This window comes from Lithobates pipiens, unplaced genomic scaffold (genome assembly GCF_037356315.1).
Source record: "Lithobates pipiens isolate NorthernLeopardFrog02 unplaced genomic scaffold, aLitPip1_a1.2 Scaffold_27, whole genome shotgun sequence".
Classification (NCBI taxonomy): Eukaryota; Metazoa; Chordata; class Amphibia; order Anura; family Ranidae; genus Lithobates; species Lithobates pipiens.
The window spans coordinates 209,264,943-209,280,776 of record NW_027507788.1 but is presented as its reverse complement, the minus strand read 5'-3'; the positions used below and the strand labels follow the sequence as shown (position 1 = coordinate 209,280,776).

Genomic DNA, 15,834 nt, shown 5'->3' with positions numbered 1-15,834 from the left:
AAAAAAAAAAAAATCCTGGTCCATAAATAAATTATTCAAACTTTAGCTAAAACAACATCACATATGTTATTTTATTTGCCTAACCAATGTAATTTCTGTTTTTCTTTTTCTATATGATATACTGTATTTATTGGCGTATAACACGCACCTTTTCACCCTGAAAATTGGATGCAAATGGTGTGTGTGTGTTATACACCGATACTGCAATTTGGGCTGCCTAGGAGGGGAGCGGGATGAGCGCCGTCAGATTACATACAGCGAGAACCCCCTGTTTATTCAGCGGCCTCTATAATAGGAAGTCCCGTCTCCTGGGCCAGCATTGGACCAGTGTTCTGGCTATCATAGAAGCCGGTCCAGGAGGCGGGCGAGTAAACAGGAGATTCACACTGTATGTAATCTGACGGCGCTCGTCCCGCCCTTCTCCCTGTCCCCTCCGAGGCAGCAGTAATCTGAGGGTGAGGCTGCAGATGGGCATTGATCAAGCTGCACTGATGGGCAATTATGAGGCTGCAGATGGGCAATGGTGAGGCTGCATTGATGGGCACTGACTCTTATTTTGCTTCAAAGTTCTTTATTTCAAATTTGAGGTTTATTTCCTGAAACTTCCCTCCTAAAATGAAGGTGCGTGTTACCGTATTTATTGGCGTATAACACGCACCCCAAGTTTAGGAGGGAATTTTAAGGAAAAAAAACTTTTAGTAGGGAAGTTTTAAGGAAAAAAAAAAAACGTCATCAATGCAGCCTTATCATTGTCCATCTGCAGCCTTGTCCACCATTGCTGACATGTCAGTGTCATATGCAGCCTTGTCCACCATTGCAGCCTTGTCAGTTTTTTTTTTTTTTTTCTTAGATGCTGCCGCCAAGATACAGAGCCGGATGTCCTGTGTTTCTCGGCGGCGCTCTGTAGTTCTCGGCAGCCTCCGGCCGCATTCGGCTCTGCTCGGCTGCTTTTGGCCGTTCTCAGCAGCTTTTGGCTGCCGAGAATGGCTGAAAGCCGCCCAGAGGCTCAGAATTGCGGGGGATCGGCGTATAACACGCACCGCTTTTAAGGGAAAAAGGGTGCGTGTTATACGACGATAAAGACGGTATATACACCTATGCATGTTATATGCCGATACATACGGTATTTGACTACACGTGATAACAAGACTTATAACTCAGAACATTATTTGGGCGCGATCATACCTACCAATGTTTATTCATAGTTTTTATTATACCCGTGATACAATTTATAAAATGTTAATATCGTTGAGATTTTTTGCATTCGTAAAATAAAACTTTTATTGTGAAAATAACCCGTCAGTTGTGGTTTATTTTTTATTTTTTTTGCCATCTGTGTCCCATTGGTTAGATTTACTGTCACTTCCTGTCCTGTAGCCAAAACAGGAAGTAAGAGGAAATTCCTGCAAATTGGGGGAATCTCTTGAGGGTCCCCATTGGAACATTTCCCCTCTCTTCCTGTTCTGATCCCAAAATTAGGGATTTTTTATTTTTCTTTTCATAACGATAAACATGACAAATAGGGCGAATCACCTTACCGGGGGACACAGACAGCTATTAAAAACCTGTCAGGTGTTCTAATCCTTCTCTGCTCTGTCCAAAACTAAAGTGTAAAGAGCACTATTCTACTATGGGTCTAATACTACTTTTAAATGTTTAATATTCAGTTTTCTTATATGCCGTCTTTCCATCTGCTCCATCTTTTAAATGCAAGGGCTGTGCTTAATGGCGATTGACATTAATAATGAAAGGCGTTTTTTTTATATTGTGCAGGGTATTAAAGATTCCATTTGGGGAATTTGTACGATCTCTAAGCTCGATGCCCGGATCCAGCAGAGAAGAGAGGAGCAGAGAAAGAGACGGGCAAGTAGTGCCCTGGCCCAGCGGAGGGCTCAGAGCGAGGAGAAGAAGCCGGAGAAGTGAGTACTTCTGATCTGCAGTTTGAACTGCTCTCCAAAATAAACAATTTATATCCAGGACAACTTCCTAGAATCTCTCTCAGTACATGCCGTACTTCGTTTCTGCATTCGTGGGTGCCAAAACTAGGCTATCTCTCTTGCAGTTTATTATAACTTAAAGCTGAACTCTGGCCAAACAAAAAAAAATTCTTTTTCTTTTTTTCTTTCTTTTTTTTTTGTAAATTTTGGGTTATTTGGTTTTTATTTTTGGTTAAACAAAAATCTTTTTTCTTTTTTTTTGTAAATTTTTAGTTATTTATTTTGAATGTATAAAACATTCAAAATAAAGTAAACAATAGAAAACAGTTTCCATTTCAAAAATTAAAGTTTCAGGACCAGCAATTAAATGCTTTGTACAGCAAAGGACAAAAACAAGAAAGACCACAATTTCCCATTCTCCATCTCCCCTATTCCAGGGATGCCCATCCGGGTGAGATCCCACCATGCAGGGGTCTGAGCGGTGAGTAGTCAAGTCATTCCCAGACTTGACAAAAAAAGAAATTAAAAAAAATCATTAAATATATTTCTCCATAGCCGTAAAGAATATAAATTCACTTTATGTGTGTGCACCTAATGTCTTTGCAAACCAAGATAATACCTAGTAAAAAAAATAGTGATGACCTAAACACTGTGCTGTGCAGAGTGAAGAGGTGTAGGAGGGACTCGGCAGGTTCCACCCACTACAGGTTGCCTGCAGAAAACCTACAGAAGGGGGCGGAGACAAGACCAGTCACCCCGCACAAGGAGGAGAGCAGCAGTGAGCGGTCTTTATTAAAGGGGAAGTCTCACACTGGATTACTGCAAAGATCTGGAAGAGATACACAAAACACACCAAGATTAAGCCTAGGTTCACATATGTGCGATCTCAGGCATCGCATGTGATTCGCACCTGGTTGCCGATCACATGAGGTGTCTGTGCAGTGCTGAACACGCATTGGATTTGCATGAAAATAGTGCAGGGCCTCCCCCCCAACACACACACACTAGAATCGGATCATGTGCGAGTTCACAGTTCGCACTGCGATCTGGGGGTGTCATTAACCACTTCAATACCGGGCACTTTTACCCCCTTCCTGCCCAGGCCAATTTTTCGTCTTTCAACGCTGTAACATTTTGAATGACAATTGCGTGGTCAGGCAACACTGTACCCAAATGAATTTTGTTAACCCCCCCCCCCCCCCCACACACACACACACACAGATTTCTTTTTGGTGGTATTTTATCACCTTCTGCGTTTTTTATTTTTTGTGCTATAAACAAAAAAATATATATAAATATATACTAGGAACACACGATCTGGCTCCTCTCTCCTGACAGGACGTGGATCCGTGTGTTTACACACACGGATCCACGTTCCTGCTCTGTCACGAGCGATTGCGGGTGCCCGTCGGACATTGAAGCCGCCGGCGCACGCTCATCGTCTCCTAGGTGACGCGGCTGCGTGTGCCAGCAGGGAAAAGAGGACATTATACGACGCCATTCCAGGATGGGAGATCCCATCTGCGGACGTCGTATTAGTATAGCCGTGTAATGAAGTGGTTAACAATGTATTGACAATCACAGCGGTTTTCAGAGGGAAATGTGAACTGCCTGTGGGAGAGATGCGATGCACGAACCGACGCTGTAATCGCGCTGGTTCCCACATCGCACATATGTGAACCTAGGCTCAAGGAAGAAATACCCATGACCCTTGTATTTAGACAGTATTTGCTTAACCCAGAGTTCAGCTTTAAAGCAGACCTACTACAAAGATCTGTTTTTTGGGAGGGTATTTTTGAGTATTGCCAGGAAATAAAACCCCCCCAAAGGCTGAGTATACGTTCTACAAAAACTGCTTCAAGGGGCCCTAACCATTTTTTATACATTGTGGTGTTTTGTCAGAATGTAGGTATTAGCAGATACTATACCATTAGACTGTACCTTGTGCAGCCCGGCCCACGTACTGCATTGTTGACATCCTTCTGTCTTTTGTGTATATTGCAGGATACAGTAGCTGAGATATAGACTGCAAAAACTAAAACCTGAATGGAATATGAACCTGATTTTACTGTAATACCACATTAACCAAATTTTCCCTTGCCTCCTCAGTGAACCGCGTATTGTCACCCGAATATTTCAGTGTTGTGCATGGAATGGTGGTGTATTCTGGGTATGGAGTTCCTTTCTTTTTAGATTCAAATTTTTTTTTGTTTTCTGTAATAGTTCATGTGGAATATCAGCTTACACCAAACTAGCCTTAAAGTGTTCCTACACCCACAACATTAAAAATCAGTGTGTATATGCAGTAAAGCATGTGTGTTATACTCACTAAGGGCTTAAAGGCTTACCTGTAGGTCCAAGTAATATCTCCTAAACCTATATGGTTTAGGAGATATTTGCCCGAAAACGGGCACCGTTGTCTACGGCGCATGCACCGTAGACAGCGGCGCGCAGGCGCACTGAGCGCGGCACTCTCAGCGACGGAGCTGCCATGCGCGTCGGCTCCCGTGCGCATGCGCGGGAGTGACGTCATCGCGGCATCGCCGAATGACAGCGGCGGAGCTGCGAGACCCCACCAACAAGATGGATGCGGCGGACTACAGGGGACAGCGGCGACTTCGCTGGCTCCTGTGTCAGGTAAGTGACACATAATGGGCTACTATGCGATGCATAGTAGTCCATTATGCTTTGCCTTTGCAGGGAATGAAAGAGGAAGTAAACCCATCAGGGTTTACTTCCTCTTTAATCCTTTGTATTGTGTAAAAAAAAAAAAAAAAAAAAAAAAAAAAAAAAAAAAGCGATGTGCTCCTGTCTTCTCTGATCCTCCCTGTTTCCAGCTGTCCCCAATCCATCTCCTGATAGTACAGAGCTCGGGGACAAAGGTGCACATGCTCCGTTTGGGGTGTATTGCTAGAGTGTGTTGTGTGTGTGTGTGTGTGTGTGTGTGTGTGTTTTTTTTTCTTTCTTGGGAGAGTGCATGTGATCAACACTGTCCAGACAGAGGGTCAGGGGTCCTGCAGCTTCATAGGACAGTCAGGGGAGAATGAAAACGCCTCCTACAAGCTTTAACCAGACACTGATAGAAGTCACAAGACTTCTATATACTGCCAATGAGAAAAGGTGTTTAGCAGTTTATAAAGTAAATAAAGCTGCGCAAAAAAATATATATATTAAAAGGTATTAAATAAGAAAGGTAAATTATAGTCCAAACAACACTGGTTGTGTAAGAACTTCCAACGCGACAACAGCCTGTGTGTTGCACAATTTTAGTCCAAATGTGCACCAGTGAATATTCTTGTAATAAAACACCACTAGGGGACAGTGCACCTCCACCACACAGATTGCGTGCCTGCCAGAAGGCATGCTCTTGTGAGCCTGTGGCTATAAACCCAGCCAGGGCCTCTGCCCGGTGGAGTGTTGATAAAACAATTCACAGATTAGTTGGCAAGGAGAGTTTTGGGCTAGGTACCAGGCGACCAGGGAGACTCGATCATCAGCCAGTCAGGGGAGTAGCTCAAGCCTAGCCCAAAAATGTAAACAGACTCACCATAGTGTAAAAACGTACCATATAAGGTTTATTAAAGCTAAAAGTTTCACTTGCAGAAATGCAGAGTAAAATCAGCAAGAGAAAAGCCGGCCAGCTTGCGAACACCCATCCACTGCGTTACGGCGCGATGGCGTCAGCACGTCAAACCTCCCGACGCGCGTTTTGTCACAATCTGGCGTTGTCTCGGGGAACCGAGCAGTTTATATTTACTAAAATAATTGCATTTCTGTGTACTGTGGGAGACCAGATCTAGTGAATGCAGGCTCCTGGGTTTAGTAACGCTTTAAAGTGGAGGTCCACCCTAAAATGGACCTTCCGCTCATCGGATTCCTCCCCCCCTCCGGCGCCACAATTGGCACCTTTCAGGGGGGAGGGGGGTGCAGTTACCTGGATAATCCAGGTAACTGCGCCCACTTCCGGGCTAGCTCTCTGCGGAAAGGGGCGTACATTACGCCCCTTTCCGCAAGTGCCCGCCCCCTTCCGCAAGTGCCCCGCTGCCTGCTGGGAAACACACAGATCCCAGAGGCAGCGGGGACCGTCCTCATTGCGCAGCGCGGCTCACGCATGCGCAGTAGGGAACCGGGAAATGAAGCCGAAAGGCTCCATTTCCTGATTCCCATACCCAAGATGGCGGCGGCAGCACTCGAGTGTCGATCTAGAGATCGGCTTCGGGTGCCGACACCGCGGGCGCGCTGGACAGGTAAGTGTCACTATTTTAAAAGTCAGCAGCTGCAGTATTTGTAGCTGCTGACTTTAAAAAAAAAAAAAAAACGCGGAGTCCCGGCGGACTCCCGCTTTAAAGGGTAAATTGATCTTTTGATAACATGTCACATGTTGAATCTTCCTGCCGTTCAGTAACCCGTACGAGGTGACTAACAGTCTGCAGGAGATTGCACCCATGACCTGCTTTCCAGGTGCCTAATAAAAATAAATAACTAAATGCACATTTGTTGATGTGCATCCTTCTTTCTTTCTTTTTTTTTTAAAGGTGAACTTTAAAACTGTCCCTTCCTCCACCCTAACACTATGCTAACTAACTAACCTGTGTAAGAAAGATGCATGTACTTACCTATTTTCAGTCTGTTCTGGTCCAGTCACATGATCTCCCCTATGTCAACCATCTTCAGTTGCAGGGAGAGGAGAGAGTGCTCCAATGATGACTGGTGATGACTGGTAAAGCCATAGGATTCAATGGCTTATCCATTGTTGGCACTCACTCCGCTCCCCTGCAGCCATGCTGGCTGACACAGGGGAGCCAGATCACGTAACTGGTCCAGAAAATTAAAATAGGCAAGTATATACATCTTTCCTACACAGGTTAGTGTTAGTTTCCTACATAGGTGGTAGGAGCGGACAGTTTTTTAAAGTGATATTAAAGGCAAGTTTAAGATGAATAACAAACACTCTTCCTTACGGATAGATGAATGACGCTATAGACAGCTCCAACACGTTGTAGCCTACCCCAGGCTATTCGCTCTCCCACCACAGCATCCTCCTTTGAGCGGCTCCATATGTCCACTTCTGTTACTCCCCCATGCTATATATGTGTTGTATAAGATGCTGCAGACGATGGAGAGCGAGGGAAAGCCTATCTACATAATGGAGTGGTAGAGGGACCTTCAGCATGTCTTTACTGGGACACAGTTGGACCATCTCTACCGACTCACACATTCGAGTTCCGTGGACACGAAAATGCAGGAGAACAGTTTTAAGATACTTACCTGGTGGTATAGAGTTCCCTCTAAGCTTGCCAGGATTTACCCATCGGTGTCCGAAACTTGGAGGGAATGTGGCCTCAGGGGCACGTTCCTACACGTTTGGTGGGAGTGTCCTAAGATACAGCCCTACTGGCAAGTTATACCTTCTCGAAGTAAGGCTGTTCTAGACATTGAGGTTCCAGATTCCCCATCGGAGTCCTTGCTGCATTGCCCTTCCATTCCTCTCGGCCATTACCGCAAGTCCCTACTGCCTCATTTACTCAATGTGGCCAGAAGGTTAATTCCGATATATTGGAAGAGACCACATGGATGGCTGAATGGATCCTCTTAGTGAATAACATAATGGCTGCAGAGGAATGGATGGTGACGTGTAAAGATCGCTATGACAAGTTCTTTAGTACATGGGCCACTTGGGTACATTATATGGACAAGGCCTCTCGGGGGTCCCCCACACGTGGCAGTCCCCTCCGTTGATGGGGAGGTGGATTCTTGGTCACATCAGATTGGCCATTATGCCCACATACCTGGCACAGACCTGAATGTTTCACGGAGTGCAGCTATACTAGGTTTTGTTTTATTTTATTTTTGTTTTTGTTTTGTCTCTTTTGCTTCTTAGTCCTACCTAGTTTGCGATCCACGTTATTGGGTCTAAGTCACCAGTAGCATCATGCCAAGGGGGGGGGGGGGGGTCATTTGAGGCAACAGATTTATGCTTATGTTCATCAGATAAAGTATGGGTATGAAGCTCAATTTGCCTAATTTTTTCCCCCTTCTTTTTCTATTCATTACATTGAGTAATACGCCTCACGCTACCGATGATTCTTTTTGTATGTTTTTATATGGTGTGTGTGTGTGTGTGTGTGTGTGTGTGTGTGTGTGTGTGTGTGTGTGTGTGTGTTTTATGTCTTTTGTATGTTATCTGAAATTTTTTTAAATAAAGATTACATAGAAAAAAGATAAAAACCATGTTATACTTGTCTGTTCTGTGTAGTGGTTTTGCACAGAGCAACCCTGATCCCCCCTCTTCTCAGGTGCCCCGCCGACGCTCTTGGCCCCTCACTTCTGCCAAGTGCCCCCAGAGCAAACTGATACAGAGCCGCAGCTCAGCCCCACCCACCCCCACCCACCCCCCCCCCTCCCCTCCCTCCCCTCCATCCCTCCCTCCATCCCTCCCTCCATCCCTCCCTCCCTCTCTCTTCTCACTGGCCTGTGATTGACAGCCAATGGCTCCCGCTGCTGTCTCAGCCAGTGTGTAGGGAGAGCCAAGGCTCTCATGCAAATTGCTGGATTTCGATGGGCTGCTGCACACTGAAGGTTTTTCTACCTTCATGCATAGAATGAATAAATGAAGGTAATAAACCTTGAGACTTTAAAGCCACTTTTAAGGCTAATTAGATGTAAGCTGGAGTTCCACTTTAATATGCCGTTTGGTGATTGCACTGTGTGACCTACAATGGCATCAACTGCTCTGCATTTTGTTTTGCAGTTGAGTCTGTTTTTGTTCTACCGAATGTTCATCCCGTTGCTGCAGTCTGTCACTGCGCGCATTATTGGTAAGTTCCATTTGGCACTGTTGTTTTGAGATTAGCTTCATCTTTCACTTAACTTTGATCTTCCGGCAAACACAGACCGCCATGACATGAAACAGAGGGCTGCCTCTGTGTAACTCTTCTCTACAGAGCTTCGAAAGCTAAGCAGATAGACTTTGTTAGGCTGCATGAAACATGGGTTCAGAACAGTAAATTACAGCTTGACTGCCATTCCAAATACAATCTGGAGTCTCTCATATTCTAGGTTTAGCTAAAAATAACAAAATCAGCACAAGGGACATGGCCGCTAATGTCGAGTGTTGCTGGCTATTGTTCTTGTTAAAATAATCCCCCTCCTCCGACCACAAAACTGGTAATTGCACGGTCATGCAACACTTTTAAAATTTAATATTTTGTATCATTTTTTTTTTTTTTCACACAAATAGTTTTCTTTTGGAGGTATTTAATCACCACTTTTTTTTTTTTTTTATACTGATAAATGAAAAAAATCCCCAAAATGTGAATTTTTTTTTTCTGCTATAAAACATATTCAATAAAAAAGAATGTATTTCTTCATACATTTTTGTCCAAAATGTTTTCAGTTTACATATATCTTTTTTGATAAAAAGAAAGTCCCAATAAGTGTATAGTGATTGGTTTGTGTGAAGTGTCTACAAACGATGGTGTGTATGTATACAGTTGTGCTCATAAGTTTACATACCCTGGCAGAATTTAGGATTTCTTGGCCATTTTTCAGAGAAAATGAATGATAACACAAAAACTTTTTTCTTTCATTCATGGTTAGTGTTTGGCTTAAATAACCCAGTTCTTAATACCGTGTTTTGCCCTCTTAAACATCGATGACATCTTGAAGTCTTTTGTGGATGAGGCTCTTTATCTTCTCAGATGGTAAAGCTGCCCATTCCTCTTGGCAAAAAGCCTCCAATTCCTGTAAATTCTTGGGCCGTCTTGCATGAACGGCACGTTGGAGATCTCCCCAGAGTGGCTCAATTATATGGAGGTCAGAAGACTGAGATGGCCACTCCAGAACCTTCACTTTATTCTGCTGTAGCCAATGACAGGTTAACTTGGCCTTGTGTTTTGGATCATTGTCATGTTGGAATGTCCAAATATGTCCCATGTGCAGCTTCCTGGCTGATGAATGCAAATGTTCCTCCAGTATTCTTTCATAACATACTGCATTCTAGGCATTAATTTTGACCAAATTTCCTGTGCCTTTGTAGCTCACACATCCCCAAAACCTCAGCCCTCCACCTCCGTGTTTCACAGTAGGAATGGTGTACCTTTCATCATAGACCTTGTTGACTCCTCTCCAAATGTAACGTTTATGGTTGTGGCCAAAAAGCTACATTTTGGTCTCATCACTCCAAATGACTTTGTGCCAGAAGGTTTGAGGCTTGTCTCTGTGCTGTTTGGCGTATTGTAAACGGGATACTTTGTGGCATTTGCGTAGTAATGGCTTTCTTCTTGCGACTCGACCATGCAGCCCATCTTTCTTCTAGTGCCTCCTTATTGTGCATCTTGAAACAGCCACACCACATGTTTTCAGAGAGTCCTGTATTTCAGCTGAAGTGATTTTGCGGGTTTTTCTTTGCATCCCAAACAATTTTCCTGGCAGTTGTGGCTGAAATTTTTAGTTGGTCTACCTGACCGTAATTTGGTCTCAGCCGAACCCTTCATTTTCCACTTCTTGGTTAGAGTTTGAACACTGCTGATTGGAATTCTCAATTCCTTGGATATTTTTTTATATCCCTTTCCTGTTTTATACAGTTCAACTACCTTTTCCCCGCAGATCCTTTGACAATTCTTTTGCTTCCCCCATGACTCGACGTCAGTGCAGCTCTGGATGAAAGATGCAAGGGTCTGTCAGGAGTCCAGAAACTCATTGACCTTTTATACACACACACACTAATTACAAGCAAACAGATCACAGGTAAGGATGGTTACCTTTTAATAGCCATTCAAACCCCTTTGTGTCAACTTGTGTGCATGTTATCAGGCCAAAATCACCAGGGTATGTAAACTTTTGATCAGGGTCATTTGGGTAGTTTATGTTGTGATTATGATTTAAAAAGGGTAAACCCAGTTGATTGATTATAAATGTCTTCAGCCAAACACTAACCATGAGTGAAAGAAAAGTTTTTGTGTTATCATTTATATTCTCTGAAAATGGCCAATAAATCATAAATTCTGCCAGGGTATGTAAACTTATAAGCACAACTGTGTATATATATATATATATATATATATATATTTGTGTGTGTATATATAGTTAGTGACTGTCCGTCGCACTTGGGGTGTGTGTATATGTATGTGTGTGTGTGTGTATATGTGTATATATATATATATATATGTATATGTACTATACGCTGACACTGGCTGGGAAGGAGTTAACCTAATAGGGGCAATTAAGCGGTTAAATGTGTTATGTGCTGATTTTTACTAAAGATCTTTGTTTCTTATCCCTGCTTTGAGATGTTCCAGATGTTCCAAAGGATAACTTATCCTTTATTGGAAAAAAAAATAGGGGCCACATTGGAGGAAATCTGTGTCTGTAGTCAGGACTAAGGATGAGCTCAGGCGTGTTCGCATACGCCACGTGCAGAGCCCACCAGGAAGTTGCGTGGCTGCAGAGATTGGGAAATGTCTCACTTCCAACTCCACTTTAAGTGGTTAAACTTTTTTCACTTGCACACAAAGCTTATTCCATTGACAAATTGTTACAATGTTTATACTTCAGTTCAAATGATAAAGAAAGTTTTGATTCTTGACAGACTGCCCGGTTTTTCTTTTCCTTTCTTTGGATGGCTGTGGCTTCAGAAGAGCAGAGAGAATTCTTTGCTTAGAAAGAATTGTGAATCGCGATAACGATTCTTTGACGATTAATTGTGCAGCTCTACTGTCTACTCGAGAATAGTATATCCTTTGCAGCCGATCTCTGCGTCTCCTGACTGTATTGTGTCTTTGCAGGCGATCCATCCTTGCATGGCGATGTCTGGTCGTGGTTGGAGTTCATCCTCACGTCGGTGTTTAGTGCCCTCTGGGTTCTGCCACTCTTTGTGCTAAGTAAAGTGGTCAATGCCATTTGGTTTCAGGTGGGCATTCTAATCTGTGTGCAATATTTATTTTTCCAAAATCTTAGAGAAGACCTCTAATCACGGGCGAGGCTCATTTTGAAACTCACGCTCTTGTTTTATGACTTTCAGGACATAGCAGATTTGGCATTTGAGATGTCCGGCAGAAAAGCACAGCCTTTCCCCAGCGTCAGTAAAATTATTGCCGACATGTTATTTAATCTCCTGCTTCAGGCTCTCTTCCTCATCCAGGTATTGTTGTTTTTTCTTTTGGTATTTGTTTCTTCCAAGTGATTTTGTAGATCGGCTTTCTGCCATAAATCCAGTGTCAGGACTTTGTGTGTTTTGTGATTGCACATAACTGTTTATGTGCTTACAGCCAATCGCAAGCATTTCCTCGCCAGGATGTGGTTGAAGTTGTTGAAGGATAAGTTCACCTTCGAGACCATGTTACTTGTTCCACCCGTATTTAGGGTGCAACAAGTAATGTGTTCCCACTCCTGCAGCCGCTCGGTGATCCGCCGCCTCCCTGTGACAGCAGCATGGGGAGAAGTCGTCGTCCCCAATACCCCCCCCCCCCGACCAGCTTTTTCTTTTTGAAAAGAGCGCAGCCACATGGCCACATCATTGAATGAACTACAAGTACTGACATCCTTTGCAGCTGTCGGGTTGTAGTTCTCAATGAACTACCACAAACAGTGGTCATATTTTTAAATTTTTTTTTTTGGGGGGGGTGGGGGAGGCGGCAAACAATAACATGAGAGAAAGAAGGCCTTCGCGCTACTACTTAAAGTGTAAGATCACAAAAATGTTTTTTTTAAGAAAGTGATAAATCTGTATAAATGTGATGAAAAACCTCATACATAAAAATAAAGTAAAAAAAACGATTAGAACAAACAAGTGTCACTAAAACGTGTAAACGTGCAAATAGCAATTAAAGTGCTAATAGCTGCAGCTGGACCTAGTAGTATTCACATAATACCAATAACTGAGAAATAAAATAAATAATGGTCCTGCGCAAATACAAGATGTAATAATAAATGTGCTATGTGCTTAAATAAATGAATGAATATATAAAAAGTGAGTTCAAAATTTAGTCCATATAGCAAGTCTTTAGGTATAATTCAACGGTACCAGAGGTATTCAGATAGACTCAACTCAGAGAGGAAGTGGTTAAAACATATTCGTTTAGAAAGGAAAGAATATGGGCTCCCAGAACTCTCACCTCTACTTTAGGAAAAATAGGCACATCAAATAGAATCACGTCAATCACGTGACTTCATCAGGGGATCAGTTCCCCCGATGAAGTCACGTGATTGACGTAACGCGTAGGGAGTGGCCGTCACAATACCGGAAGTGAGGTAAGACTGGCGGAAGACGCCAGGACACCATTTTCATTGTGTGCTGTTTTACTTATTTCTAAATGTGAGAGTCTTATTCGTTTTTTGATCTATTAAACCGCTCGTTTTTTAAAAATACTGCACTATAGGAGCCTTCTCTTCTCTTTTATGTGATTATTTGGAGTGGCATTTGTTTGTGGACACCACTGCCTACACCACAGTACAACTATTACAGGAATGAATGGCCCTCGGGTGGCCCGTTGTGTATGTTCATAATTTGGGAGATATTCACTGTTGAGGACCCCCTGCTGGTTAAAGAGAGAATGGAGGCTGCCTATTCTATTTGATGTGCCTATTTTTCCTAAAGTAGAGGTGAGAGTTCTGGGAGCCCATATTCTTTCCTTTCTTAACGACTGAATTAAAGACTTGCTATATGGACTAAATTTTGAACTCACTTTTTATATATTCATTCATTTATTTAAGCACATAGCACTTTTTATTATTACATCTTGTATTTGCGCAGGACCATTATTTATTTTATATGGCAAACAATAACACCTCTCCCTCCCCCCCCCTCCCACCATGGTCAGTTGGGTCTGGAGCACTTAACCCATCTATGGCGGGGAGCACTTCTCCCGGGCTTCACCGGCGGCCTCCCCTGCTCCGGGGCTTCAGTTTCCTCCCTCCTTTTTGGCAGCCAATCTTGACTCTTCTCTTTTCAGCCAATTGGAAAACGGGTCTCAGACCCGCTTCTTATTGGCCAGATTGAGAATCATCGTTTAAAAAGCGAATATTCATTCGCTGTTGTAACACCTAGGTGGGCTCATAGCGCAGTGCTCTGCGCTCGGAGCCAACTTTATTTTGAAGCCTTTTAGAGCCTCTGGCTCTAATCAGGTGCTTCAAAAGAAAACCCCTGCCGCTGTAATTCATGCGCCTGGCGTCCCGAAGGGGGCTGGATGCATGAATAGGGGGGTGGTGCCCCCGTGGATAGAGGGCCTTTAATAGATAGTTCGCCACTGACCACATTGCTGTTGAATGCTCGTCATTGTGCACCTGCCTGTACAATGTACGGGGCAGACAGCTCACACTCAGTCTGCAGGAGACCTGCAGGGCACCAGTAATCTGCTGATCACTGGTTCAATGATTTCCAGACTCCTAAAAAAATAAAACAACCTTACCTGCTCTGTGTAATGGTTTTTCACAGAGCAGACCCAATTCTCCTCCTCTTGGGTCCCTCGCCGGCGCTCCTGGTTCCTCCCCCCTGCCGAGTGTGCCCCACAGCAAGCATCTTGCTATGGGGGCACCTGAGCCGCTGCAGTGTGTGTCCATTCAGACGCAGAGCCGCAGTCTGGCCCTGCCCCTTCCTCATTGGTTTTACTGGCTTTGATTGATGGCTGCAGGAGCCAATGGCTCCCACTGCTGCCCCAGCCAATGAGGAGGGTTAGTCCCGGACAGCTGTGGCACTCGTGCACATCGCTGGATCGAAATAAGGCTCAGGAAAGTATTGGGGGGGCTGCTGCGCACAGAAGGTTTTTTTATCTTAATGCATAGAATGTTTTTTTTTTTTCCTTTCTTTTTTTTAAATTGGGGATAGCCGGTCATGCATATTTGTCTATTTTTGCTGCATAGCTTCTTGAATTGGCACACCATATTATTATTATTATTATTATTATTATTATTATTATTATTTTTACGATTAAGAAAATCTTCTACTTTCAGAACCATTTTAAGGCAGCAGTCTTGCCCTCAGCAGGATTTCCCTCAAACTTGCATTTATTTATTTTTTGATCTTTCTACATCTACACAATCCAAACATTTATTTGACTATCTGCTGGTAGTGTAACACAGATGAACATCAGAGTTCAGAATACCCAAGGGCTCGTTCACATGTGAGGTGGGGCATTAAAACCTCATGGTTGAGCCAAGCTTTTACCACCCCCTCATCCGCGAATCCCTTTTAGTTGCAGAAGCTTATGTTACTGTTCAGGTACACTTTTGTCTACCTTTTGCAGATGCTTGGGGTCTACTGTGGCATCCTCTATCATGTCTTATGATTTCCTGTCTTTGCCCCTCCGTAGGGAATGTTTGTCAGCCTGTTCCCGATCGATGTGATTGGACAGATTATTAGTCTTCTGCACATGTCTCTACTCTATTCCTTATACTGTTTTGAGTATCGATGGTTCAACAAAGGTAATTTTCCACTATTGGTATGGTGAGGGGGGGGGGGGGGAGGCAAGATGTGGTTCACATTCACTCACTTCATGTGATTACCCATTGCTCTCCCTCCTATAGGAATCGAGATGCACCAACGGTTATCCAACATCGAACGCAACTGGCCCTATTACTTTGGATTCGGTTTACCCTTGGCCTCCTTGACAGCCATGCAGTCATCTTATATCATCAGGTGAGGGTTCTGCTTTATACTAACCGTTAACCTAAACAAACTGTACCTTCAATATTAATTTTGCATCTAGCACCCCCATCCTTGCTAATCCGGTTGTCATTCATAATACAGACTTTAGATGCACTAATCTCTCTCTTACTGCCCTGCCTGCTGTTGGGCTGTTTTTTTTTTTTTTATTGCCATTCCACCTGCGGCTGCCTGTGAAATGGATGTACATACATGCATGGCCATAGATAATGACCTATAGCTTGGTGACTACGCTTT

The 15,834-nt window shown here is 43.6% G+C and overlaps 1 protein-coding gene across 3 annotated transcripts in view; it reads left to right on the top strand.

Annotated features, from left to right (window-relative positions):
* Positions 1–15,834, top strand: part of EI24 (EI24 autophagy associated transmembrane protein) — a 56,032-nt gene that overhangs the window by 12,274 nt on the left and 27,924 nt on the right. For all 3 annotated transcript variants that reach the window (XM_077458185.1, XM_077458187.1, XM_077458186.1), the window contains exons 3-9: positions 1,774–1,919; positions 4,047–4,107; positions 8,689–8,755; positions 11,723–11,847; positions 11,959–12,078; positions 15,245–15,356; positions 15,459–15,570. In XM_077458185.1, coding sequence (XP_077314311.1) covers positions 1,774–1,919; positions 4,047–4,107; positions 8,689–8,755; positions 11,723–11,847; positions 11,959–12,078; positions 15,245–15,356; positions 15,459–15,570 — 743 coding nt within the window. The remainder of the gene's footprint in view (positions 1–1,773; positions 1,920–4,046; positions 4,108–8,688; positions 8,756–11,722; positions 11,848–11,958; positions 12,079–15,244; positions 15,357–15,458; positions 15,571–15,834) is intronic.